Source organism: Gymnoscopelus microlampas, assembly GCF_963454915.1.
Source record: "Gymnoscopelus microlampas genome assembly, chromosome: 10".
NCBI lineage: Eukaryota > Metazoa > Chordata > Actinopteri > Myctophiformes > Myctophidae > Gymnoscopelus > Gymnoscopelus microlampas.
Window position 1 is genome coordinate 11,064,807 of NC_139947.1, and position 27,605 is coordinate 11,092,411.

The 27,605-nt window shown below is 45.0% G+C and overlaps 2 protein-coding genes across 2 annotated transcripts in view; both read left to right on the plus strand.

Moving 5' to 3' along the window:
• The window catches only part of zbtb46 (zinc finger and BTB domain containing 46), a gene marked incomplete at its 3' end in the record, with an annotated part of 50,733 nt that extends 28,057 nt beyond the window's left edge, over positions 1–22,676 (plus strand). The window contains exons 4-5 of the mRNA XM_084069953.1: positions 20,230–20,405; positions 22,113–22,676. Of these exons, the coding sequence (XP_083926079.1) occupies positions 20,230–20,405; positions 22,113–22,676 (740 nt within the window). The remainder of the gene's footprint in view (positions 1–20,229; positions 20,406–22,112) is intronic.
• Positions 1–27,605, plus strand: part of uckl1b (uridine-cytidine kinase 1-like 1b) — a 476,626-nt gene that overhangs the window by 164,731 nt on the left and 284,290 nt on the right. The gene's annotated exons all lie outside the window — the stretch shown is intronic.

The following is a 27,605-nucleotide window of genomic DNA, read 5'->3' on the forward strand; positions in this document are numbered from 1 at the left end:
GTGTTTACATGTGTGGTTGTTGCGTATTGTTCTGTTTTACAGCCTTCCAGGGCCTTCCTCCTCTCCACCTCCTCAGCTTAAATTCACGTCAACAGGCAAACTTCTAGCCATTTTGTTTGAGAAACACTTTTTTTTTTCACATCGTCCATTTCAATTTAATTGCTGCTGCCCTCTCGTCCGCCTATTTTGGAAGCTTGTTTGCGAAAATATCCGAAGGCGTTCGTTTGGTCGGGGTGTTTGTTTACTGGTGCCTCTCGGTTAGTCTTTGTGTGAAGGAGGAGAAATGTGGCTGCGTGTCCTTGCTTTATTTTTGTCTTTCAGCGAGGGGTGCTTAACCCTTTAAAACCGGGAACGCATCTGTGTAACCACTTTAACCGTTATTTTATACTTTGGCTATACAAAAAATAGCAGATATACAAGCTCATAGCGCGGCACCGAGGAACATTTTTAACTCAAATCTTTGCTTCTGGGGGATTCTACAAATGTCTTCTAAATCCTATAGAGTTTTTAGGAAAAAATTATGTTGCTATAATATCAATGGTCCTCAAATTCTTTTCATGTCAAGGACCCCCAAAATTATGTATTTGGCCGTGGACCCCCATCTCAAAATATGTTGTTCCAGGGACCCCCCCAGAAGCAAAGATTTGAGTTAAAAATGTTCGCTTTTAAAAATAAAGATATATATTCAAAGATTTGCACAACTTTTCACGATTTTTCAAAAATAGCAGATCTACAAGCTCATGTGTGTGTGTGTGTGTGTGTGTGTGTGTGTGTGTGTGTGTGTGTGTGTGTGTGTGTGTGTGTGTGTGTGTGTGTGTGTGTGTGTGTGTGTGTGTGTGTGTGTGTGTGTGTGTGTGTGTGTGTGTGTGTGTGTGTGTGTGTGTATGAGCTTGTATATCTGCTATTTTTGAATAGCCAAAGAAATCTGAAAATGACACAGATGCGTTCCCGGTCTTAATGGGTTAACTGTCACACTGCGTCTACAACATTCATTATTTGATTTTGTTTTGTTTTGTGTGTGTGTGTGTGTGTGTGTGTGTGTGTGTGTGTGCGCGTGTGCGTGTGCGCGTGCGCGTGCGTGTGCTGAAACGTTTGTCCCGTGTTTGGTTGCGTTTCGTGTATGTCCCGTGTATGTTTCCTTTGCGTTCGCTCGCTGGCTAGTAATTGGATCTTTTGTCCCCGAGTTCTAGCTGTCTTTGTAAAGGGGAAGAAAGGGTCTCGGGGACTCGCAACCCCCCCCCCCCCCCCCCAAAAAAAAGGAAAGCCCTCTCATCATGCCTTTTAGAGTTTAGCCCCCCCCCCCCCCCACTCACCTACAAAAGATGAGACAGGGCCTGGATTGAATGGACCATTCATTCACTCACAAACACACACGCACGCCACGCACACACACACACACGCACACACGCACCATCACTCTTTTTGTGCAACTGTTAAGTGTGTGCGATTGAGACGTCTCTGTTGGTTTAAAGAGAAAAGTCTGCCACAGCAAACGCAGGCTCTCTCTCTCTCGCTCTCTCTCTCTCTCTCTCTCTCTCTCTCTCTCTCTCTCTCTCACACACACACACACACAAGGCCTTGACTTTAACGACACGCGGAATCCAAGAATTCAGAGAATGTTAATTATTTTGCTCTCTTGACAGGGATCCAAAAAGAAAATGTTTTATGAGCCTTTTATGCGTACTGTATATTTCAATTGTCACCCAAAGAAGAACCCCCCCCCCACCCCCCGCCCCCCGGGGGAAAAAAAAAAACTTTTTGGTTTGCCAAATCCCAAGTCTCAAAATTCCCCCCGCAACACAACAATGGGGGGGGTTTAGCCAGCTGGGAATCGACACAGGACGTCCAAAACCACCACTGACGTCCCCCCCCCCCCCCCCCCCCCGCCTCCCCCCCTGTGTTCCCCGGGCCTGTCCCGACACTGTCTGTCTCTCTAAAATGAGATGATGGAAATAAACAAAACGCTGTAATACCTCAGATCACTGGGCGGACACTAGGATGTGTCTGCACCAACCCCCAGACCCCCCCCCACCACCACCACCACCACCACCCCCCCAGCACCCACACTGTCAAATCCTGAGTGTTTTGGCGTCTAACTCTAAATGAGGGTACAAATGGAACCAAACAGACCCGTATAGTATGGGTTGGGAGTCTGTATAAGACCGAGAGGGTACAAATGGAACCAAATGGACCCCGCTTAACTCATTAACTGCCAGGCTCTTGAGCATTTTCAAGAGCCTGCAGAATATTTCTCTCTCCGGGACGATCGACACACACAGAGTGTCGCGAAAGATGGAGGAGTGGTCTCTGCTTCCATCGGGGGGGGGGGGGGGGGGGGAATGTGTGTCACAGCGACCCCTCCGTTCTTTAGTTATTGGCTGTTGAATATAGCTTGTTCTTCTCGCCAAAAACGCAGAAAAAAACAAGAAAGCAGGTTTGTAACTCTGAGAGTTGGACCTTTATGGGTTTGTTACTCGGAGAGGGTACAAAATGGAACCAAACCCATTTACTTACGGCTCCGTATGGTTCCATTCGTACCCTCTCAGAGTTAAATCGCACGCCGAGGATTTTTGCTGTGTGGTTCCTCCTCCTCCTCCACCCTCCACCCTCCCTATAGTTCCACCAGTTTCCACCCCCTCACCCCTCACCCGCCCTCTCTTTCCCTTTACTCCCTTCCTTCCTCCCTTTCCTCCCTATATCTCTCCTTCACCCCCTCCTTTTAACATCCTTCCTCCCCTTACTATTCCCCTCCTGCCCCCCCCAAACACACACACCATTTCTTCTCCTTCACCCCTCCTTAACACCCATCCCTCATACTCATGTCTTCTGTTCTCCCCCGTCTTCTTCTGGCCCGGCTTTCCTCCCCCCCCCTAAAGGTTCCTCCCAATTCCTTCTTCTCTGTTCCTCCTCCTCCTCCTCTCTCTCTCTCCTCCACGTCTTCAGCTGTTTGTGGAACATCACATATCTGTAGTGTTTTTTATTAGAATCCTGTGAAAGCATCGATCCCTGGTTGAGAGAGAAGGCGAAGGTAGAGGCCGAGGTCACATGGCCCAATGCAACCAAAAAGACCTGAGAATATCATCAGAGCAGGGCCCTGATATAGAGCTTCTATATTGTGCGCGCGTGTGTCTGTGTGTGTGTGTGTGTGTGTGTGTGTGTGTGTGTGTGTGTGTGTGTGTGTGTGTGTGTGTGTGTGTGTGTGTGTGTGTGTGTGTGTGTGTGTGTGTGTGTGTGTGTGTGTGTGTGTGTGTGTGCGTGTGTGTGTGTGTGTGTGTGTGTTTTTAACCCATTAAGACCTGAGGCCATTCTTCAAAATGTTTTCTAAATCCTAACAGTTTTTGGAAAAAAATCTAAAAAATAAATGTTCACGATTTTTCAAAAATAGCAGATCTACAAGCTCATAGCGCGGCACTCGGTGCCGTGCTATGAGCTTGTATATCTGCTATTTTTGAATAGCCAAAGACATCTAAAGTGACACAGATGCGTTCCAGGTATTAAGGGGTTAAGAGAACAAAAGATAGAGAGCATGAACATGGGAGTGGGGAGGTAGTGTGACATAAATTGACTTTCTCAATTCAATTACGTACTTCAAGAAGTGGATTTTCTGTTGTAGGCTGTTTATTACAAAAGAAACAAAAAACAATGCTTACAAACATGTCTTCATCAGGGTGACTAAGGTCGTCCTAATGAAGGCTGTGTGCCAAAATGCGTAGGTTCATTTTTAAGTAAAGTTTGTTTGTTTGCCTAGAGTGCCTCTTTTTTTGTTCTTCAAAAAGAATCATGTAGAACTTTGTGTGAATTCATCAAGAGGAAGCCATGTCAGCGGGCACGGTGGCGCAGATGGTCAGAGCTAGAAGGTCCTGGGTTCGATTCCCGCCGGGCACGCTGTGGGCGCTGGGGGCGTGTTCTCTCCTCCGCGTTATCAGTGCCCATCCCAAATCAGTGCCCATCCCCAAAAAAAAAAGAAAAAAGAAGGAAGTCTCTGTATTATTTAACCACTTAGCGTCCCTATTCTGGTCATGTCATAACAGGTGAGCTTGCAGATCGCTTTATTTTCAGCCAAGAGACTTGGTGTAGAGGGGGATAAAGCAGGGGAGCAAGTGTTGAGCCCTGAGGGTCAACAATGTAGGGTTTATAAGTGGTTAATCTAAACCCTTAATCTAGACCCTCTAAAACCCTATTCCTATTCTCGCATTGAGAGAATGCTAAAATACAGTTGAAAAAAATAAATAAAACGAAATCCAATTAAAATTCTGTGGGACTAGGCCCTCGGTGCCTCCCTTCCTTCGGTGCCTCGGCCAATCAATACCAGAAGAACGTGGATTTTCCCCCGGACCGGACGGTCCCTGTACACCTGAGTGTCCAACGCGCTCCGTCGTCGCTTACACCGGCTATGAGGAACATCCAATTAACTGCAGGGATCATACAGACATTATTATCGAACTCTTACCTCTCTCTCTCTCTCTCTCTGATGGCTCGTCACTGCTTAAAGCCTACAGCGCTTGTCCTGGCCGGCCTCGTCCCACCGTACGCTTCCTCGTGACAATGTCCACGTTGAAAAGGACACGTCTCGTAGAGAGATCACCTTCTAAATGTGTAGAGCAGCAGGGGGCTTCAACGTGGGGGTCCGGGACCCCTAGGGGGTCCTCAGAGTTACTACAGGGGGGGCTTCCATTTAGCGATTTTATCTTCAAGCTTGTAGATCGTCTGTTTTTTGCCATGCGACACCGCTGTACGACAGCGTATAAAATAGGGCTTAAGCCGTTAAAGACTTCTAAATTATTTGTACCAGTACTGCTGTCAATCTTCACATCGGGGGAGCGGGGAGAGAAAAAAAAGAACTCCAAGCACTATTAAGGGGTCAGCTTTCACTGCTCGTACCAACTCATGTGAGACATTTCTTTCTATAAACACTGCTGTCAAGAAGTGTTACGGCCACACATAAAGACTTCCAGGGAGTGTTTTATTTAAGAGTCGGAAAAAACACTCATCTAAAGTGTAGACACACTTTGACGCCGTGTCAGCCGGAGAACAGCCCGTCAAAATGCTTATGGTGGGAGATGAGGATCAGGAATCAACTTCATTGTCACATCACAGTTTAACTGGAGGTGTAAAGAAGTGGGTGAATAGGCTCTATGCTCTATGCACAGCAGCCATAATATGGCTTTCTTTACAATATTATCCTTCCTTACTTCCTTCACAGGTGTTACAAATGATACTAATGAAGGCTCTGTTCCATTTAGTGTATAGCACAGTGGTTCTCAAACTTTTTAATTTCGAGGACCCCCCCATAACCCTTACGGGTTCCATTAGTACACAGAGTAAGGGTTGTTTTCAGATGTAATTAATTTTCAATGAGAGGCGGGCGATTATTTGGGACGCGTGGAGAAGCTGAAGGGCGGTGAGGCGAGCGGGCGCGGCCCCGTGAAATTCTCGCGCTCTGCTCGTTTGTGCACACGCCCGCGGCGGCAAGAGCTGGATTGCGGTCAGCTTTTTTTCCCCATGCTAGGCGCAGGAGGACAAAACAACAATGATCGCGTCGCGATCCCCGCTGATCCGAGCAAGAACCCCCGTGTCAACCGCTCCCCGCCTTTAACAACCCTTACACACCTGTAAGGGTCTCGGTGCCAGAGTAGGAGGGATAGTATTGTATCGGATCTGGCCTTTCCTTGAAAGACTTAAAGCCTGATATTACATTAGTAAATTACGTTATGTTCTAAAGCTCAATTTATACGTTGTTCGCGCGACGGCATCACTTGCACAACAAGCACAGAAATTCAGTTCTCGTCGGGAAGGCGAAACCCTCGTGCGATGGAGTATAAATGAGACATTAGCAGCCTGTTAGCCACGTTAATTGTCTGCTCTAAAGCGACAGTATAAACCTAATAGTACCCAGACTGTTCCTGACCCCGGGAGCAAGTGGTAGTCCATTAAGTGGAGTTCATCTCTTGACAGGATATCAATCTAAAATGTTTTCATACATCTTAAAGACTGATCTACACAGCTAGGCTTTTCTCCTATGTTAAAGGTGCTTTGACTGTGTTTTGGTTTTATTTTATTTAAGTGATACTATAAGTACAGTAGCTGTATTATTCTCATCGAAATTGTTACTGTAAAGTGTCTCTAGTGAACAGAAAACACATTTTCAGGTCGGGATCACAATTTCATCCAATCAGGATAGAGAACTCATATAGGATAACGCAGGATAAATAAGTGAAATTGGAAGTGATGAAACTAATAAATTGGTTCTGGGGCGCAAGCTGGTGAACGATCTCTGTGGGGTTCTCTCTCCTGATTGGATGAAATGTGTTAAATGCAGCTGCAAATGTATTTACTAAGGAGCTGGGGAGACCCGTGTTACTGAACAAAACCTCTATCAGAATATAGACCTTTAAGTTTGTTAACAAAAAACTTATATCACTTACAGCAGTGGTTCCCAAACTGGGTGGTCCCCAAATTATTTTGTGGGGGTCCCCAGGTGATTAGCTTAATGTGCACAACGCTCACAACGCTTTGTGAGCTTGTTGTTCGGCTATTTTTCACAAGAATTGAGTCAAACTAGATGTAATGCCTACAATTCCAAGTCCTTGTCAGGGTTTTGGGGGGGTCCCCAGTTCAAAAATGAATATTTGGGGGGGTCGCGGTACTGAAAAGTTTGGGAGCACTTGACTTACAGCAACTTTAATAAACTGCATACTGACAACTCACCTGTAACCTAGGCCTTGTATCCCCCCCCCCCCCCCCCCCCCCCGCTCTCTCTCTCTGTTTATCTCCCTCTCTCTCCTTCCAATGCCCTTCTAACAAGGGGTGGGGAGTCCAGCCTTTGTGTGTGTGTGTGTGTGTGTGTGTGTGTGTGTGTGTGTGTGTGTGCGCGCGCGTGTAAAAGCGTAGGTGGGCGTGTGCGCGCGCTCACACGCACACGCATGCTAATGTGCGTGCTCTCTAAGTGGGAGTGGGGAGTGCAGGGCGCGGTGTACAACGGTCCAACATTCCGGGAAAGCGTCCACGGGCAGCAAGCAGAGGCTCACGGTGCTCGCTGTGTGTGTGATTCTGTCCGTCGAGTGGAGTGGGGCGATGAATGGCTAACCCACCGCATAACTCTGTGCTGCACACATTCCCTAAAACACTGCCCACGCACACACTCATACACACACACACACACACACACACACACACACACACACACACACACACACACACACTACCTTAATTACCATGCAACTCACAGACCATACAAAAGCACCTGTATTTTGTCGCTGATATCTCCATACGTATATCCATGTACATCCTTGTTGTATGACAGTGTTGGGTTTCATAATTATTCAACCCATGAAAAGTATTAGCAAGAGCTTGTGACTAAAACAATAACTACATTTGGATGCATTGGAAACCACAGGTTCTTCTTTCCATTTCTTCCTGAAAAGTACCGTTTTTTTGGGGACATAGTACAAGGTTTGGTACCCCTCTGTCACCTGTATGCATAATGTTTACACTGACAAGTCTGTGTGTGTGACTGACTGTTGCACCTTGTGGAGAGCTCAACGCTCCACAAAAAAAAACATGTTCTTTTGTCTACCATACATCTGCTTCTACAGTATATTGTGTGTGTACGGTACGCGAGACACACTTTGGCGGGTTAAACAACATCTCATCGCCTGTCGGAAACGCAGCTGTCCTTTAACTCCTCCGTACGTAGAGAGAGAGAGAGAGAAAAAGTTTTCATTTTTCAGCTGCAAGATGGCTCCTCTCCAAAAAAACAAACAAAAATCTCCCACCCAAACTCTTAAAGAAGGTCCTCAAGCCTTACAGTTACTTCTATGCATTTTTATACTTTTTCTCTCTTTCTCCTCCGCGTGCGCAACACACACACACACGCACACACACACACACGCGCGCACACACACACACCGTTCTCATAAGAAGAAGAAAAAAAAAAGCCCAATCCTCCGTGCAATGCACGTGGGTGGAAGGAGAAGGAAGAGAGCGGTAAAAAAAAAAGAAAAGAGAGAGAGATCGGAGAGAGAGAGAGAAGAGAGAGCCCTAACCCTTTCCCCTCGGCTTGGTAGGAAAGTGAAACTTCAGAGTTTTTTATTCGTTTCCTCCCCCTCTCCTCCGTAGCAGTTTGGGTAGCGTTGTAGCCCTGGCAGCCTCTGTGTGCCCCCTCTGCCCACTCTCTTTCCCGTGGTGCTGCTGGTGGCCAGCTGCTAAGGCAAAGGCAAGAGAGAGAGAGCTGCAGTTGTACGTGAGTGGGTGGGTGAGACTCCGTTTCCTCTGCTCCTCAGGGCTCCGCTCCAGCAGCAACTACCGCAGCACGCTCCGGCCAGGGGCCACGTCAGGGGCCACTGTTCATAGCAAACGGGGGGAGCGCTGCTGTGGCCACTCCTCTCCTCCTCCTCCTCCTCTTCCTCCTTCTCTTCTACCTCCACTTCTCCCATCATCATCATCATCATCATCAGCATACTGCCCGCCCACTCCCCTGCACCTCCTGCACCACCCCTTCTCCTCCTCCTCCGACGAGCCCTGGCCCCTGGAGGCCCCGGGTTTGCGGGCTGGAGGGGGTCCCCCCCGCCCCCCTCTGTCCAACTCGGAGGAGGGGCCGCCGGACATGGAAGTGGACGATGAGCCCTCCGCCTTGCCCGAGGTAAGCTCACGCGCACACACACACACACACACACACACATGCATGTACGCGCACGCACACACACACTTGCATGCACACACACTCACAGATATCTAGGCTTATGGTTCTTTAGCCCATTAAGACCGGGAACGCATCTGTGTCATTTTAGATTTTTTTTTGTTGCTATAACCATAATTTGATACTTTGGGCTATTCAAAAATAACAGATCTACAAGCTCATAGTGCGGCACTGAGTGCAGCGCTACAAGCTTGTAGATCTGCTATTTTTTGAAAAATATTGAACATTTTTAACTCAAATATTTGCTTCTGGGAGGTCCCTGGAACTAAATGTTTTACAAATGTTTGCTTTAAAAATATATATATATTCAAAGATTTGCACACATTTTCACGATTTTTCAAAAATAGCAGATCTACAAGCTCATAGCGCGGCACTCGGTGCCGCGCTATGAGCTTGTAGATCTGCTATTTTTGAATAGAAATCTAAATTGACACAGATACTATCCCGGTCTTAAACGGGTTATGGCTGTCCTCCAGGGTTCTGGCCTGCCATCCCATTCCCACCACTGAAACAAAAATAAATTTGTTTGTGTGAGGTGAGGGTTTTTTTTTTCTTTCTCTTTCCGGTAATTGTGACATTTTATGTCAGAATTGTGAGATAGAAAGTCAGAATTGCAAAGGGAGAAAAAAAACCCAAAGTGTCATTGTATTTATATTCAGTGGAAAGAAATGGTGCTCCTTCTATAGTTATGGCTCTTATACCCCCTCAGACAGTAAAAGAGAAGGAGACCAGACCAGTGTCCAGAGGGCTAGCTTCACCCCCCGTTCCTTCACCGACTTGAGGGGTGCTGAAAAGCGGGTGGGTGGGTGGGGGGTTTGGGAGGGGGGGGGTATTTATAACCCACTGTATACACACAGTATTCAAGACACTCACAGCATCTCGCAACCTTTCCTCTGTATCTCTCTCACATTCTCTGTTGTGCTTTTATCTTTTATCTTTTCTTTCTTTAATGCTGTGGTGTTTGTGCAGAATGCTTTCTAATGTTTTCTAAATCTTTTCTGTCTTTCTTCACCGTAAATGCTTTGTTTACATTTTCTTTCTCTGTCTTTGTTTTCAGCCTCATTAATTGCTTGTCTCTTTTTCCATGTATGTACTGTATGTTTAGCGTGTCTTTTTAAACCAATTAAGCCTGACTCCGTTGTCAGACGAAAATGGCCGATCTACAAGCTCACACTGAGCCTTAAAGGGATAGTTCACCCCATGGAGACTTGAATTCATGTATATTTTTTTTGTTTTTGTCGCATTCCTAAGCCAATCATTTAATGACCAGCGGACCGGTAGGCAGTGGTTCCGGTAGGAGACACAAAGGAGACTCCTTGTGTCTCCTACCGGAACCGCTGCCGGTCATCAAATTATTGGCTTAGGAATGCGACAAAAACAAAAAAATATCCATGAATTCAAGTCTCCATGGGGTGACTAATCGATAGAAAAAAGTCATTTTGGGGGTGAACTATCCCTTTAAGCCTGACGCCGTTCCAAGACGAAGATAGCCGATCTACAAGATTCTTTTTGCCGTGCAACACCGCCCTGCAGCGTGTACAAATTAACCATACAGGCCTTAGGCTAATTATTGATACTTTTCAGAATTTAACCCATTGAGACCTGGAACGCATCTGTGTCACTTTAGATTTCTTTGGCTATAAAAATAGCAGATATACAAGCTCGTACCGAGTGCCGCGTTACGAGCTTGTAGATCTGCTATTTTTGAAAAATCGTGGACATTTATTTTTTATATTTTTTTCAGGTCTTAATGGGTTAACAATTTGCCCAAAATAGGGGAGGACGGACAGGGTTAATGTGGTTAATCTAGATGAGGACTAGTGGTTTCACCTTTTAGTGGAGGAGTCATTCCTCACCATTAGTGGTGGTTTACAGCAGACATACATTCCTGATCACTATTAGTAGTATCATTAGTAGTGATGTCACAGCGCACACAGAATACATTCCTGATCCCAATAGTAGTATCATTAATGTGGTGGTTTTACAGAAGGTTATGTTATTAGCAAACGTACAGAGACATTCCTGGTCACAACAGTAGCATCGTGGTGCACACACACACACACACACACACACACACACAGGAGGCAGAGATAGTATAGCCGCGGTGGAAGTGAGGTTAGACTGGATGCGATCAATACTCCTAGACAATGAGAGGTTCGCCCAGGAAATTGTTTGCTCCATGCACTGTGTGCGTACGTGCGAGGTGTTCTCGGTGCCTGTGCACGTGCACTGTGTGTGTGTGTGTGTGTGTGTGTGTGTGTGTGTGTGTGTGTGTGTGTGTGTGTGTACGTGCGTGCATACAAACGTGCGTGCGTGAATGCATGTGTGTGCTTGTGCCTGTACACATGCACTGTATGTGTCTGTCTGCGTGTGCGTGTGTGTGTATACATATTTGCCCAATTATGCATGCGAGTAAGTGTGTGTCTGTGCGCGCGCGCGTGCGTGCGTGCGTGCGTGCGTGCGTGCGTGCGTGCGTGCGTGTGTGTGTCTGTGTCTGTGTGTGTGTGTGTGTGTGTGTGTGTGTGTGTGTGTGTGCGTGTGCGTTCGCGCACACAGTGTTTAGGAGGAACAGCATTTGATTTCTAGTGGACCTGCCTCCCAACACAAGCCTCCTATCTCTGAGGACAAGCCATCTGTTTGCCCAGCGCATGGTGTTCTGTTCTTAGTGGAGGCTGCCTGGCTGACTGGCTGACTGGGTGGGTGGGTGGGTGATGGAGGGAGAGAAGGGGGAGGAGTGGGAGAAGCGGGGGGGAGGGGGGGTTGAAGGAATGGTAGGTGGAAGAACGTGAAAGGGATGACAAAAAAAGGGGGAAGGGGGCTCTTGCTGATAGACACACACACATGCACACGCACACGCACACACATAGAGGTGCCTGAAACTGTCGTTTATTATTTTCTTAATATCACTCGATATCGACTCTATCGATGACTTTTTCGATTATGTCAAATTACTGAGAAGCTTGTTTTTTTAATATATAATATATCAATGAACTGATGCAAATACTTTATAGATTTTTTGGTGTAATTGACCAAATCGTTAGCCCTATTTGGTACTTTGTCGTACAATGATGTTAAAAACTGTTCAATTAGCCCATCTAGGCTAATTTCTGTATTTTTGAAAGATTTGGTAATTATTTCATTCAATTATTTTCCCCCGAGATCGATTATTTTATCAAAATCGATTAGCTTTTATAATCTATTAAATCTGTTAGTTTGTTTAACTGTTGCACTACCAATGGAAGAATGGCAGGCACGAAGGGATGACAGAAACAGAGGGGGAGGGGGCTCTTGCTAATAGACACACACGCACACACACACACACACACACACACACACACACACACACACACACACACACACGCGCGCACACACGCACACCCAAGGGGAAATGTAGTGGGTTGTGTGTGTGTGTGTGTGTGTGCGTGTGCGTATGCGTGCACATAGAGGGGAAAAACAACAAACATAAGTGCATCCCTCTCACCATGGCGACCAGAATACATTAACCCCCACCCCCCACCCCCCTATCAGGCTACCTGTTGTTTACAGCACAGGTGAATTGGGGGGATAATATTGTTAACCCATTAAGACCTGAGGCCGATTCTACAAAATGTCTTCTAAATCCTTCTAAATGTTGCTACATCAGTGGTACGTCAGTGTTTTTTCATGTCAAGGACGCTCAAAATTATATGTATTTGGCCACGGACCCCCATCTCAAAATATGTTGTTCCAGGGACCCCCAGACGCAAAGATTTTGGTTACAAAAACGCTTTAAAATCATATATATTCAAAGATTTGCACACAGACTTTAACTATTAAACTTCAATATAGGAAATGAACCTTGAATTATACAGTGAACAAGCAAAGTAAATATAAAATATACATAAACTGAACTTAATTTAACCACTTCAACCCTATAAAGAAGAAAATATGAAAAAGTAGCCGATCCACAAGCTCTCAACGTGTCGCATTGCGACGCTTTGTGAACTTGTAGATCGTCCATTGTTTTAAGGTCAGCGCGCCAGCGTTCAGAATCACACGCTACTCTGTCTGTTACCTGTGTTCACTTTTGTTTGTCTGACTTGCATTTCTTTCCAATCTTCTTTTCTTCTTGTCGCTGTTTTAACTTTTCCGTTTCACTTTCTTTTGTCTCGTGGTCGCGAGTGACAAAAAAAAGGGATGTGGTCACACACAGCTCGTCTTGTACCCGCCGCCTTCCACCTGCATGTACCAGACAATATACCATCCATTTACAGACCGTAGGAACTAAACGAGTACACGTGACATAACCCTGGCTTTATCTTGTCCTTTTATAGGAGGACATACGAGACAAACTGAAGATCCAAGCATACAGTATGGGTATGAACAAAGCCTTTTTTAAAACCCATTGATACCTGGAACGCATACTGTGTCACTTTAGATGTCTTTTGCTATTCAAAAATAGCAGATCTACAAGCTCATAGCGCGGCACCGAGTGCCGCGCTACGAGCTTGTAGATCTGCTATTTTTTTTTAAATCGCGAAAATTCTTTTTTTATACGTTTTTCCGAAAAATTGTTAGGATTTAGCTTTTTTTTTTAGACGCTGCTTCAGGTCTTAATGGGTTTTAACACTTCAAATATCACATTTTTATATCCACTCTTACGATATAAGGGTTAAAGTCAATGTTTGTTTCAACTCACCATCACCATCATGATCATATCTCTCTCTCTCTCTCTCTCATGCTTTCACACTCCAGCCTTGGAAGGTGGCGTCTCTCCCGCCGAGACGGATCAGATGGCCGAGGGAAGGCACGCTGGAGGCCTGGCAGAGCCAGGAGGAGGAGGAGGAGGAGGAGGAGGGACCGGTAGAGGGCTGGTGGGTAGGGTGGTACCGTCAGAGCGGCCTAGCGACCCGATGGCCGGCGCCTGGCCTAGCGGCGGTACGCACGACTTCTCCTGCTCCCTGTGCAAGCGGCTGTTCAGCAGCCTGGAGCATCTCAGGGAGCACGAGTACCGCCACGCCCTGTCCCTGATGGCCATGTCCCTGGACTGGCCGAGCGCGCCGAGCACGGGCCCCTACGCCCACCCTCCTCCTCCTCCACCTCCTCAGCAGCTCAGCAGCACCTCCTTGGCCCCGGCGCGCTACCTGTGCTCCCACTGCCCCGCCAGCTTCACGCTCAAGTCCAACGCCGACCGTCACGAGAAGACCATCCACCTCAAGAGGAAGCTGATGCAGTGCGCGTACTGCCTGAAGCTCTTCCGGGACCGCACGGACCTCCACCGCCACCTGTCCTCGGTGCACTCCAGGGAGCGCGGGCACAGCTGCCCGGCGTGCGCCAAGGCCTTCAGCACCCAGAAGAACCTGGCCACGCACGTCAAGGTGTGCTGCTGCCAGGCGGCGGGGGTGGGGGGGGTGTTGTTGGGGGGGGGAGGAGGAGGGTCCGCCGTGCCGTCGGCGGCGTCGGCGGGAGGGGGGGGTCCGCGTGGCACGGAGGAGGAGGAGGAGGAGGGGGGGGGTTCTCTCTCGGACGCACTGTGGGGCTTCCGGAGGAGGATCAAAGCCGAGGGTGACGGCGGCAGCAGCGGTGCTGGCGTCGGTACAAGTGTGGAAGATTGAGACTTGTTGTTTAAGCCGTTAAGTCCGGGAACGCATCTGGGTGTCATTTTTTTTATTTCTTTGGCTATTAAAAAAATATACAGATATATATACAGCAGATATATAGCAGATATATGAGCTTGTACATCTGCAATTCTTTGAAAAAATTGGAAAGTTTGTGAAGAATATATATATATATATATATTTTTTTTTTAAAGCAGACATTTGAACTCAAATCTTTGCCTCTGGGGGATTCTATGAATGTCTTCTAAATCCTAACAGTGTTTTGAAAATACTTGCTATAATCTGTGGTTCTCAAACTGTTTCGTGTTAGTTCATGGTTCAGGATCCCCAGAAGCAAAGATTTGAGTTACAAATGTGCGCTTTCAAAATATATATAGTCAAATATTTGCACGATTTTAAAAAAATAGCAGATCTACAAGCTTGTAGCGCGGCACCAAAGAAATGTAAAAATGACACAGATGCGTTCCCGGTCGTAAAGGGCTAAAGGGCTGCAGGCCGTCATATAACGGTTGGCCGTCTACTGAGCATTATAGCAAAATGCAACATGAACGCATTCTAGATTCATGCCAATTAATTTTCTCTTCTGTCTTATTGCACTAAAGAGAGGGATTATAATCCTCTCTCTAAAACAAATTGAATCGAATATTCATTGGCATGATTGTGAATAGCTAGGAGCTGTTTGTGTTTCTTTCCTTTTTTTCCTTTTTTTCGACTGGTGCAATTTGTGTAACGATTAGTGTTATGTTTTTTTTCAAATGACGACTTTAAATTCATGTTTTTTATATACAGATGACTTTATTTTTTAGACAGCGTATTTATGCTTCCAACTTGGTACGATTACTATGCAAACCGATCTATTCAAAAGCAAACAGTATGGACTGAATCTTGATTCTGCTGTATGTATGTTTATCTGTTTTGTTTAGTTTTAATTTGTGAGCACTGTTACAGGAATGCATATTAAGGCACTCAGTTTGGTGTAATCAAACTGTGTGAAATCAATTCAATTTATCCATTTTTGTTAAGAGTTTACAAATACGGGTCCGTTTGGTTACATTTGTAAACTCTCTGAGTTAAATGAACGATGGGGATTTTTCCTGTGTACATGGTGACAGTGGTGGAAAGTAAATAAGTACATTTACTTAAGTACTGTACTTAAGTACACTTTTGAGGTATTGGTACCATACTTGAGTATTTACAATTTACAATCCTTTAACTTCTACTCCACTACCTCTCAGAGGCAAATATCATACCTTTACTCCACTACAATTATTTGAACTTTAGTTACTAATTACTTTGTAGATTTAGATTATTATTACAAAACATACATTAACCACATTTCGGCCATTTTAAAATAGCCGATCTACAAGCTCACAATGCATCGCGATACGACGCATTGTGAGCTTGTAGATCTGCTATTTTCAAAAGATTTTCATACATTTGAACATTTTAAATGGGACATTCTGCATAATGACTACTTTTATTTTTGGTACTTTTAAGTATATTTTGATGCAAATGCTTTTGTACTTTTACTCGAGTAAATTTAGAATTCCGGAATTTTACTTGTAACAGAGTATTTCTTTATGGCAGAATTGATACCTTTAACTTAAGTAAACAATTGGAGTACTTTTTCCACCACTGCATGGTGAACAGGTGAACTCAACCGACTCTGTGTTTACATAACATTTTGGAGTGGGGGTCAGCCCCCTCCCTCCCCCCAGCCTCGACCACTCTGTCTCTCTCTCTCTCTATGTCGCCAGTCAGTACTCAGCCTAATCTCTCCTCTCCTTTTTTAGACTCATAGATCTGTATCTCTATGTGTGTCCAAGCCTCACAGTAAAGAGCACACAGACATCTGTATCTTGTGTGTGTCCAAGCCTCACAGTAAAGAGCACACAAGACACTTGAAGACACAGTACTACTGGGTAGTGACTCAATTCTGGTACAGTCACTGTGGCTCGCAGAAAACAAGCCACAGCACCACCTGCTGCATCTCCGTGGCATTGCATCCTTAGTCTGTCAGTCAGTCAGGGCACCAATAGGCTCTATTCACAGCAGCCATATTATGAAGACATTCACAGGTGTTACCAATGATACTAATGAAGGCTCTGTTCCATTCTGGTCAAACCGAGTCAGGGTGCTGATAGTGTTGCATGTTGGCTCACTGGAAACACTCTGTTACACCAGTGGGTCTACAGTTGGGGTCCAGGGACCCTCATGGGCTTCCAAATGGCCCCTTACAGGTGTGTAACTCTGAGAGTGTACAAATGGAACCAAATGGACCCTTACGGGTCCATTTGGTTCCATTTGTACACTCTCAGAGTTATGGGGGTCGTGGAAACCGCTGTGCTACACTAAATGGAACAGAGCCTTCATTAGTATCATTGGTGACACCTGTGAAGGAAGTGATAATATGGCTGCTGTGAATAGAGCCTATAAAACAAACAAATTGGACATTGGGTGGCAGCCCACTTTAAACCAAACCTACTGTAGTAGTACCGTTTTACAGAAAACACAATGTTTTTTTAGATCTTCTTGACTGTAGTTTGACGTTTTGTCTTTTCTTTCAATCACACTTTCCGCTGTCCCCTCAGTCTAGGCTCTTGGATAAGAGCTAGGGGCCAAACAAAAGAAAGAAGAAAAGACCAGTTTGTAAACAGGAAGGACAGGTACATTAGGCTCTTCTGTTACCAGTGGGCCATGGTTGCCTTCCCCCCGCACAGACAGGCTTTGAGATGGGTGGGGTTAGGGTTCCATTCAGTAAAGAAAAGGGGGGACATTGTCTTAACCACTTATAAGCCCTATACTACGACAATGGCCGATCTACAAGCTCATAATGCGTAGAACTGCGAGCTTGTAGAACTGCCATTTTTTTCCTATGGTTTAATTACATGTTTGACAAATTTGCCCAATATAGGGATGGCAGACTTAATGTGGTTAACATACATTTTCAACTAAATTGTTAATTTGTGATATTATCAAACATAAATATCAAACATATCAGACATATCAGTCTACATAGAATTCAGTCCAGAAGGGATAAAACCTGTCCCCACAGGCCGTAAAAATGAATGAACAGATGGGGGGATATCAAAAGCAGATTCCCCCCACCCGCCCTGTGGAACAAGACAAAGCCAGTTGAGACATCAGAGGCAGAATGGTGGCTGGATGGAGGGGGGTTGGGTTGGGTTGGTCCGGTCCAACCCTCCCTCCCTCGCTGGCTGTCCCAGATCTGTGAGATCTGCTGTCGCTAATCATCACGGCTGAAGCCGGACAGTAATTGGCTCTTCACGGCTCCAGCCCCTTCTTGACCCCTGACCCCTTCACTAAAAGGGGAAAGAGGGTGGAGCGAGGAGCAAAGGGCCAGATGCACTCTGAAACTGAAAGTGACCTCAGCGATGATGTCACTGGCACACTGAGGAGGGCTGCAACTATTGATTATTTTCTTAGTGATTATTCTATTCATTGATTGATCAATCAATCTTGAAGCACATTTTTGTTGGATTTTTTTTTTATACACAAAGTTTATTATACACAAATCTGTACCTACTGTACCTAGTCACAGTGTGTGTGTGTGTGTGTGTGTGTGTGTGTGTGTGTGTGTGTGTGTGTGTGTGTGTGTGTGTGGAGGGGGTATCTATAGGGTTGTTGTCCATACTGTGAATACTACTCAAAGAGAAGAGAAGCCCCTCGATCACTTTACATTATGTTGATGCCATAGGCGGAGTTTCACATTAGTCCTGGGGGGGGCACATGCACGGGACACATGCACGCGCGTGCAGCGCGCGTGCATGGGTCCCTCCCGCGCGCGCGCGCGCGATTTTTTTTCGGGTTTACCGTGGATAAAGTTACTTTTTTTGTTACTTTATTGCGGTTTTAGGGTTAGGGTTGTTAGGGTTGTTAGGGTTATTTAATTCTTTTGGGGGAGCCAGCCCCCCAAACTCCTGGAATGCATAGAAAAAAAGAATATTGAAAAAAAAAAAAACCACCCCCGGCCGCCAGCCCCCCCTGCCCCCCCATTAAATCCGCCTATGGACTTGATGCTTATCTTCCATAATAATGTTCATTTCATTCTTGCCATTTTTGGCACAAGTGTGGCAAGCAAAAACGAATCTCCCCCGCTGTCGGTTTTGTGAAAGCAGAACTGTGTCTGTTTTTAGGGAACACAGACCCCCCCCCCAATGCTAGTCTGTGCAAAAGGGAACTCCGTAATGTCAAGCCCTGTTCTGCTATATAGGATCCCTTGACTCAGGTAAAAAACACTCCGGACTAAAGCAGCGTTATGACAATGAAACCAGGAACTATAAACCTAAAGAGCTGTGTAGCTTCACTCAGTGGCTGTTTTCATTATTGGTTTTCTTTGATTGTTTGTTTGTTGTTTGGTTTTGTAAATAGCAAATGGAAATTATTCTAGAGTCTTGTATTTTTTTCTTTCTTTGTAACTTCTATTGGGACAAAGATGTGTACTTTTATAAACATGACAAATTTACCTGTGTAATTTATATACTATCATTAAATTGTGATGGAGAATGTGAACACAAATCTGAAATCTGTTTTTTATTGTACTGTAATGCATACATTATTCCACACACACCTACTCAAATAGTTTCTCTCGCTCTCTATCTAACTGAACGTTTACGGAAGAAAATATGATTAAATTAACCTTTTGTGCAGTTCATGTATATTTTATCTCCTTTGTTGGATGCGTCTAGCTTTAGAATCAGAGCAGAAGTCTAATTGCTGACCGAGAGGTAATTATATCATGTCACCAAGCTGCTTACAACCCCCTAACTGTGAATCTGACCCCTCCTTTCTAGTGCTGTTGATGTGTACAAGTTGTGTGTTGTGCTTGTGAAATCATGATCCTTTTGTAGCTTCATTACTGCTTCTTTAAAAAGCTTCTAGCCAATGGCTAAACGTAAGGGCTAATTGAGTCTACAGCGATGTCTCTCTGCAAACGTTCCAATGCTCAATGCTATTGATGCCGTAATATTGCGGGTGATATCGCCTGTTTTCGGTGTCACACTTGCCGAAAACTGCCGACATCACACGTAGCAGATGTGACTCGTCGTGAGCTTGGCTGTTTTCGGCGCGTGACACGGTCATACTACAAAAATGTTTTTGTTTTTTTTAGGTCTGAACTAGGCCTTACACCTATTCCTGTGTACACATACTCAAGCAACGTACGCACGCACGCACACACACACACACACACACACACACACACACACACACACACGCACAAACACACACACGCGCGCGCGCACAATCTGTTTACTGGAGCGCCCTTCACCTAGCTTAACTCCCAGTTAAGTCTAGACCTTGAGATAATTGGCTTATAGCAAACCCTGAGTGTAAGATTGGGACATGCTATTAGCATTAGCGTTTTGTTTACCCAAGCTTCAATATGTGTGTTTGTGATTATATCCCACCAACCCCCTCCTCACAGGCCAATTCATATTTCATCGCAGGAAAATGTGTCGACACTTTTTTTTCATTCAAAATTGTTTTCTTTTCAAATTCATATTTTTTTCACATTTCACGTCATTTTTGTCGTGTGTCGAAGTATGAATTGGCTTCAGTCTGTCTGTCTGTCTGTCTGTCTGTCTGTCTGTCTGTCTGTCTGTCTGCTATCTATGAGCAGAGACTGCCTCTCCAGAGTGAGTGTTGTGTGTGTTCGCGTTCCTTTGACTCGGTTGCCTTGGTGTGTGGAAGAAGAGCCGTTGTTGCTAGGGCAACTGTATCTTTGACTGGCATTAGGGGGTGGTGGCCATGGGGGAGTTTAGAAGTACATTTCTAGACCTTGGTGTTAATTAAATGCAATAAGTGGAGAAAAGTAAAGTCTTGGCACACTTGAGAAGAAAAGCCCCCGTTCGTTCAACACGCTAATCTGTCTTTGTCTCACTCTCTCTCTCTCTCTCTCTATCTCCCAAACAGTGAACGACTTCACGGTCATCCGGAAAAAGTTCAAGTGCCCGTACTGCAGTTTCTCCGCCATGCACCAGTGCATCCTGAAGAGACACATGCGCTCGCACACCGGTGAGCGGCCCTACCCCTGTGAGATCTGTGGCAAGAAGTTCACCAGGAGAGAGCACATGAAGAGACACACGCTGGTGAGTGATTTGCCGTGCGGCAAGTGGCTGCGGCGATGCGTTTTTTCTTCTTCAACGAACCCAGTTCGATTTGTGCGTCTTTTCGCATGTGGTAAAAACTGATCGACTAGTCGCACGCTGTCTGCAAAGGCCTTAACTCGGTGACAGTGTATCTGACGACGCTTGGTCATTTTGTAGCGTCGGTATAGCTGCCAGTGTGAACACAATACAAATCCTCAGTGTTCATGTTGTACCTCTGAGACTGTAAAGAATGGAACCAAATGGACCCTCACGGTCCATTTGGTTCCATTCTTTACCGTCTCAGAAGGACATAAACAGGATTTCATTGTGCATCCTTGGTAGGAGCTGGCACTGAGAAGAATTATCATCTCTTTGAAACCTCTGCTGGCCTGTGTCCTCTACACAACCTCCTCTCTTTGATTTACTCTCTCTCTCTCTCTCTCTCTCTCTCTCTCTCACACGCACACGCACACGCACGCGCACAGTCGCACACACACACCAAAACAAACCCACATACCGTAGCAGCACTGACCCTTCTCAGAATCTGAATGTGTTTATTAGCCAGATACAAGGTTAGACTTGTGCTCTCACAGAAAAAATATATAATATACAGCAGAGGAGATTTTACAAAGCATATGATAGTGGGGTGTATGAAAAAGTAAATGGTTAAGTATAAAAGTAAAACTGAATCATAATGAGTGTAGGGTCGGACTAGGGGTGAACCGTGTTGAATGTGTATGATGAGATGAGTCACGTATATCGTTGTCTGTCGGGCAGAAACCGTGTATCTCCACATTTCAACTTTTTATGTTTTTGACGCATCGTGAACTTGTTGATTGGCTATTTTCGTTACTTTTGTGAGACAATGTCATACGACAAAGTGTAAAGTAGGGCATTCATTTATGACATAAATAAAAAGATGGAGTGCCCAGACACCAGGGCGAAAGTGTCTTAAAGATGTAGTGAAATGAAAAATATGTTTTTCCCTTTTTTAGAGCATATCCGTGGTCATCATATGGGCATACCTAACAATAGATGCCCCCCCAAAAAACAAACAAAAAAAAGTGTATTTTTAAAAAGTCCCTAAAAAGCCAATCTTAATTACTTCCTGTAAACGAAAACGTGCTGCGTGGTGACATCAACTTTCATGAATATAAATGAATCTTGATTTCGTTCACCTGTGTGATTCCCATAGCTCACCTCCAAACGCAGCTGATTTTAATTACAGAACTACTCCGTTTTGAATCTCATTCAAGATGACGTCCAGACGGTGTATTACTCATTGTAAACTTAATCAGCACACTAAAATATGTATCTTGAAACATTTTAGGTTAGAAATAAGCAACTTGGTCCTTTGTGTTAATGGTACAATAGGATACCAGGGTTGTGGCTCTTTCGGAGCGTGAACTTTGGGGGGTGGGAGGGGTAACATACATTCATTGTTTTTGTATGCCTTTTATTACTGACCTGTATGTAAAAATATAAAATAAAAAAAACCTTGAACAAAAAAAATAAATAAGCAACTTGGTAACAAACATTCTGCACAGTGGCCGTCTCTTTCTCTCCCTTACAAACAATAACACTGCGCACCATGTGAGTGAGGTTCTACCGTGACCGAAACTTCAAAATAAAATGACCCAAAAATGTCATTGCACTGGATCTTTAACGCCGTGTGTGTGTGTGTGTGTGTGTTTCCGTCCCTAACAGGTCCACAGCAAGGACAAGAAGTACGTCTGCAAGGTCTGCAGCCGCGTCTTCATGTCGGCGGCCAGCGTGGGCATCAAGCACGGCTCGCGGCGCCACGGCGTCTGCGCCGACTGCTCGGGGCGGGGCATGGCCGCCCTGCTGGACCACAACGGCAGCGAGGCGGGCGGCGACATCTCCCCCACGGAGGAGGAGATGTACCCCGGGGACCACCACCACCACCACCACCACCACCTCCACCACCGCTTCCACCACGACGACCACGACCAGGCCGAGTGCGACGGGGACGCCGAGGGCGAGGAGGAGATGATGACGGAGGAGGGGGAGGGCGGAGACATGATGATGGGGGAGGGGGAGGAGGAGGGGGGAGGGGGAGGGGGAGGAGGAGAGGGGAAGTGGAAGGACTCGGGGATGATGGAGGGGGAGGGGGAGGGGGAGACGACGGCGGCCACGGCGGCGGCCGCGCTGGACAATGAGAAGGAGGAGAGCGACTCGTCGGCGGGGGGGCCGGAGGGCGAGCAGCAGCAGAACGGCGAGAACGAGAAGGACTTCACGTGGATCTCCTAGGATCCGCCACCGGGCGGGGGGGGGGGCTCTCTCTCGTCAACACGCGGGGGGATACCCCCCCCCCCTCGCCACCATGACCCCGTCCCCACACACACACGTGGGGCCCGGAAAAAACCTCCTCCGCTTGATTGAGGATCTCTGATGATGATCGTCCTACCCGTCATGGGCAGAAAGTGTTTCTCTGCCAGTCTTTAGCGATGCGTTGCCCCCCCCCACACACGGCGGGCAGGCCTTTCCTCTTGGATGGGTAACGGTGCAGAGGGTGATGCTGCGCGACAATGATATACAAAACCATTATGGAGGGACACGCTCCTATGCACATACAGTACAGTACGTTCATGCACACACACACTCACACACAGGATTTTCCCTGGTCAGCCGTGATCTCGGTGATGTGACCGACAGTGGGAAGAGAAAGACGGCTCGAAAGCGAAAGGCTTTTTTTCCTCCTGCTTATACCTCCTTTACTTCTGATGCAGTGTTTTTTTTGTGTGTGTTTGAGTTGTGTTTTTGTTTTCCGCGTGGGGGGGGGGGGGGGGAGGTGATGCCAGAGTTCCTGTAGTTTTTATACTATAATGTCACAATGGGGGGAATGAAGAGGACTCTGCCAAGGACCTGCTGGCACAATGCTAAGAAAAAAACGCCACTCTGTGCGCTTTGCCGTCACAATTGCCATGGAAACTATATAATATCGTTGTTGTCAGTGTGTGTGTGGAGGGGAGGGGGGGGGGGGGGGGATTGGCCAGGAGGGGGCGTATTGATGCCTTTGCAGCCCCGGCGTTTATGAAGAGAGCGTCGTCTCTTCGCCTCTCGGTTTTTAAGGGAAAGTCTTTTTATCTATTGCAACGCTGCATGTGTCAGAGGGCGGACGGGATACCGACGGGACATTGTCCATGCAGAGTCCAACTGCCACAGACTTGCACTTTAACGACAACTAGACTCCAGTCAATGACCCTGAATCCATGGTTTACATTTTGGACCGGATTTTTTCCTTTTTCTTTTTTCTTTCCTAAACAACTCGGTGACCGCGCCTACCTTTAAGGATATATACTTTATGTCCGCTTGACTGTTATCACAATAGAGGAAAAATCAGTGTGATTCCTTGTGCAGTTTGCGGTTTATATATATATATAGCCTATGCCTTTCAGTGGAGTCCTTAAATCTTTCACCTTAAGTTTACCACAGACAGATTTCTATGAACTTGTTATGAGAACTACTGGAGATTTGACAGATGTATATATACAGTTTCATGCGTGTATGAGAGAGAGTGAGAGAGAGAGAGAGAAAAGGGGGAGATGTATAACTTTTGAGTGCTATGCAGGATTCTCCGCATTGTCTGATTACATAGCGGACATCAACCTCAACTTCCCTGTTAGCATATCAACTAAGCACACACACGCACACACACACGCACACACACACATAACAGGACCCCACACTATTAACTCTCTTTCTCGCTTTCTCTCTTTCCCTCTCTCTCTCTCTCTATCTCTCTCTTTCTCTCTCAACCTCACAATCTTTTTTTTGTAAGGGAAAGTTTCTCGAATCGGAGGAGCCACTATTCTTTCTGTTTTGTTTTTTATTTTATGTGTTTCACAATCAGAAATTGTTACATTTTATTTGACCGTAATAATGTATCTTTCTTTTCACAAAATTTTGTAAACATGGACAAAAAACAAAAAAGAGGATCAAAACGTTGCTTTGAGAGACCATCCGGCTTTTTTGATCGTTAGTGGAGTGTGTAATTATTAATTTGCTTTGTTGAACAACTATTTATTGAGAAGCTTCTCTTGTGACTCCTGGTTATGAAAATCGGTCCCACCTCTTTTTTCGTCTGTCAGTTGAAGAAAAAAAGGATGGCTGTGCAAAGCTTTAATTTGTACTCCGTAGTGCTATGGTGTTGCTTGCCGAAAAGAACCGATCCACAAGCAAAACAACATGTCGCGCTGCGACACGTCGTTTTGCTTGTGGATCGCTTCTTTTCGGCAAGCCACACCCTTGTGCGACAGAGCCTGAATTAAGCTTAACGGTGTGTGTGTGTGTGTGTGTGTGTGTGTGTGTGTGTGTGTGTGTTTTTTGTGTAAGAATGGATGCGTGTCCAGTGAATGTTAAAGGTTTATTATTGATTTCTTAAGATTATTTCCAAAATATTTGACAATTCAAGTGAGGTAGAGGACACGTATTGTTAAGTACAATGATTACTGTTGTTGATGTTATTATTATTAATTATTATTATTATTATTATTATTATTATTGCTATTAAGTGCTGGATGCTAAGCTTTATTGTGTGTACTTTTTTTGATATTTTATATCTTGTATAAGAAGGAAGAGCTTTTATACTTTGCCTTGTGGTGGACAGTAAGCCATGGCGCTTTTCTCAAAACTTTTATCGTGCCAGTTTTATGCTTTTTTTCCTGTCGCGTTTGCTTTTTTTCTACCGAGGGAAGCTAAATCCACAGTCAAAACGTATCTGTTTGGATATTTTTGACTGACGCATATATTCCACACATGCTTTTTGCATTCACTAATGTACACTAAATTGATTGATATCAAAAACCAAAAAACAATCTAGTATCTTGTATACATAAAAAGTGCTTTTGTGTTTCAACAGTGCGTGTGCAGGTGCTTTTGGATTTTTATTATCGTGATTATTAATGGTTTTGTTTGTTTTGTTGTTCAGTTGTTTTTATTTTTCGAACCTGTCACTATTTGTCACCATTTGAAAAGTGCACATGTTATGGTATTATTATTATTATTATTATTATGTATATGAAGGGCTGTGAGAAAGGATTGGATAGTTTATGATGCATTTAAGCCTGTTTGTTTTTGTCTGTTTGCTTGCTTTTGTTTGTTTGTTTGTTCTGGAGGCTTTGAAAGGTTCTACTGTGTAACGCCTTGCAGGAAATCTGCACTGCAAAATCTAGTGTTAAATGTAGGGTAAGTGACTTATTTTTTGTTGAAATAAGTGTCAAATAGCTCTATATTCTGATAGTAATCATTGCTATAGAGTGTTTGTTCAGTAACAGGGGGTCTCCATGTCTCTCCAGCTCTTTAATACACAGATATTTTATATTCAGGTCGGGATACCAATTTTATCTAATCAGGAGAGAGAACTCATACAGGATTAACAAGTGAAATTGGAAGTGAGCAGACAAAATTGGAACTGGAACACTGCCAAATCAAAGCTGATTAATGAATACTCTCTCCTGATTGGCTGAAATTGGCAACCCACCTGAAAACCTTTTTTTCTGTTTATTTAAGAGCTGGAAAGACTGGGATACTCCCTTGTACTGAAACACTATTGCAATGATTACTGTCAAAGAGCTTTAACTTTATAACAAAAACACTTTGTTTTAACCAGAACATATCACTTACCCTACCTTTTAATGTAACTTAAACGAGTGTACAGATGGAACCGTATTTTTCTGTTTATTATTAACGGTCTGTACACTCTTGTATGAAATGGACCCTTACATTTGGTTCCTTTTTGCACACTCGTCCGAGTTACATTAACACTGATTTTACTGTATCAAGTCGAGTTCCACCCCCAGTATTTAAACCACACCTTCAGATAATGATAATCACTAGTATCTCCGACGGTAACGGATAGAGTGGGCGCCTAAACGTTGTGGGCACCTTAATGTTAAATTGGCAAAGGAATTTGGAAGTAATGTAATGTAATGAAAGACCATTTTCCAAATTATTATTGAAAATGATTGAGTGCCAACAATGTTTAGTTGCCCTGTATCCTCTCCGATGGTAGAGAGCGCGTGTCCAGTCGGTGTTGAACGTGTTTACGTTATTTCTAGCCACCAGCTGCTGGGGATGTTTCACCCTATATTTGCTTGACTCCAGTGCAAAGGAGAGTGTGTGTGTGTGTGTGTGTGTGTGTGTGTGTGTGTGTGTGTGTGTGTGTGTGTGTGTGTGTGTGCGTGTGTGTGTGTGTGCGTGTGCGTGTGCGTGTACGTGTACGTGTGCATGTGCGTGTGTGTGTGTGTGTACTGCAGCAGATCCTCTGGGAAACGTTCTGCTGTGTCGGTTCGGTGGAGGTTGCAAAAACATTAGGCCTCGGAGTTATGAGAGCCGTGGACTGCACTTCCCATCAACCCCCACTGGGCGGCCGCACACAAATGTGATTTGCGACTGCTTTTTTTTCTTTCTTTCGTTCGTTTTTTCTCGGTAAACTTATCTTTATTTAAATCGTATATATATTTATTGTGTTTCGATTTTAGTTTTTGGACCCATCTATCAGATTATTTTGTGGAAAGACCATAGGTAGGATCTTTTTTGAATGTTAACGCCTAATTTATCCTCCCATCGTAGATCGCACGACAGTGTTCATATGGCCAAAAAATAAAATAGCCAGATTGGCCATTTTCGGCCCAGGGACACGGTCGTACGACTTAAGTATAATAAATCTGTTTTTTTAATGGTGGCTTTGGAAGGAGTTTCTTAGCCCCCCCCTGCGGTGCTGTTGTGAGCATTGAGAGATGGATGTATGCGTATGTATATGTATGAGTCCCCCAGCCCTGTGCTTGTGTTTTTTCATGGCCTGTACTGTATCGTTTTAATCTTCCTCATAACCGGGCTGTACTTTCAGGAAAATGTCTGCCACCAACCCCCCTCAATATGTGCCTCAATGACATTTCACCTGTGTGCGTAATGTATGTGTGTGTGTGTGTGTGTGTGTGTGTGTGTGTGCGCGTTCCTGAGTGAGTCTGCTGAGATAAGGGAAATGAATTGTAATCGATGGATTTAAATATAATGAAGATTTTAACCGATCCGATTATTAAAAGGTGCAAATCATTCAAAGAAAAAAAAAGACTGTTGTTCTTTGGAGAGAGACAAATCAGATCGAGTGTCTTACTTTTTTTAGTTTTATTTCCGTGCATTGCGTGTTGATAATAAAGCCCAATTTTCCGGCATCGC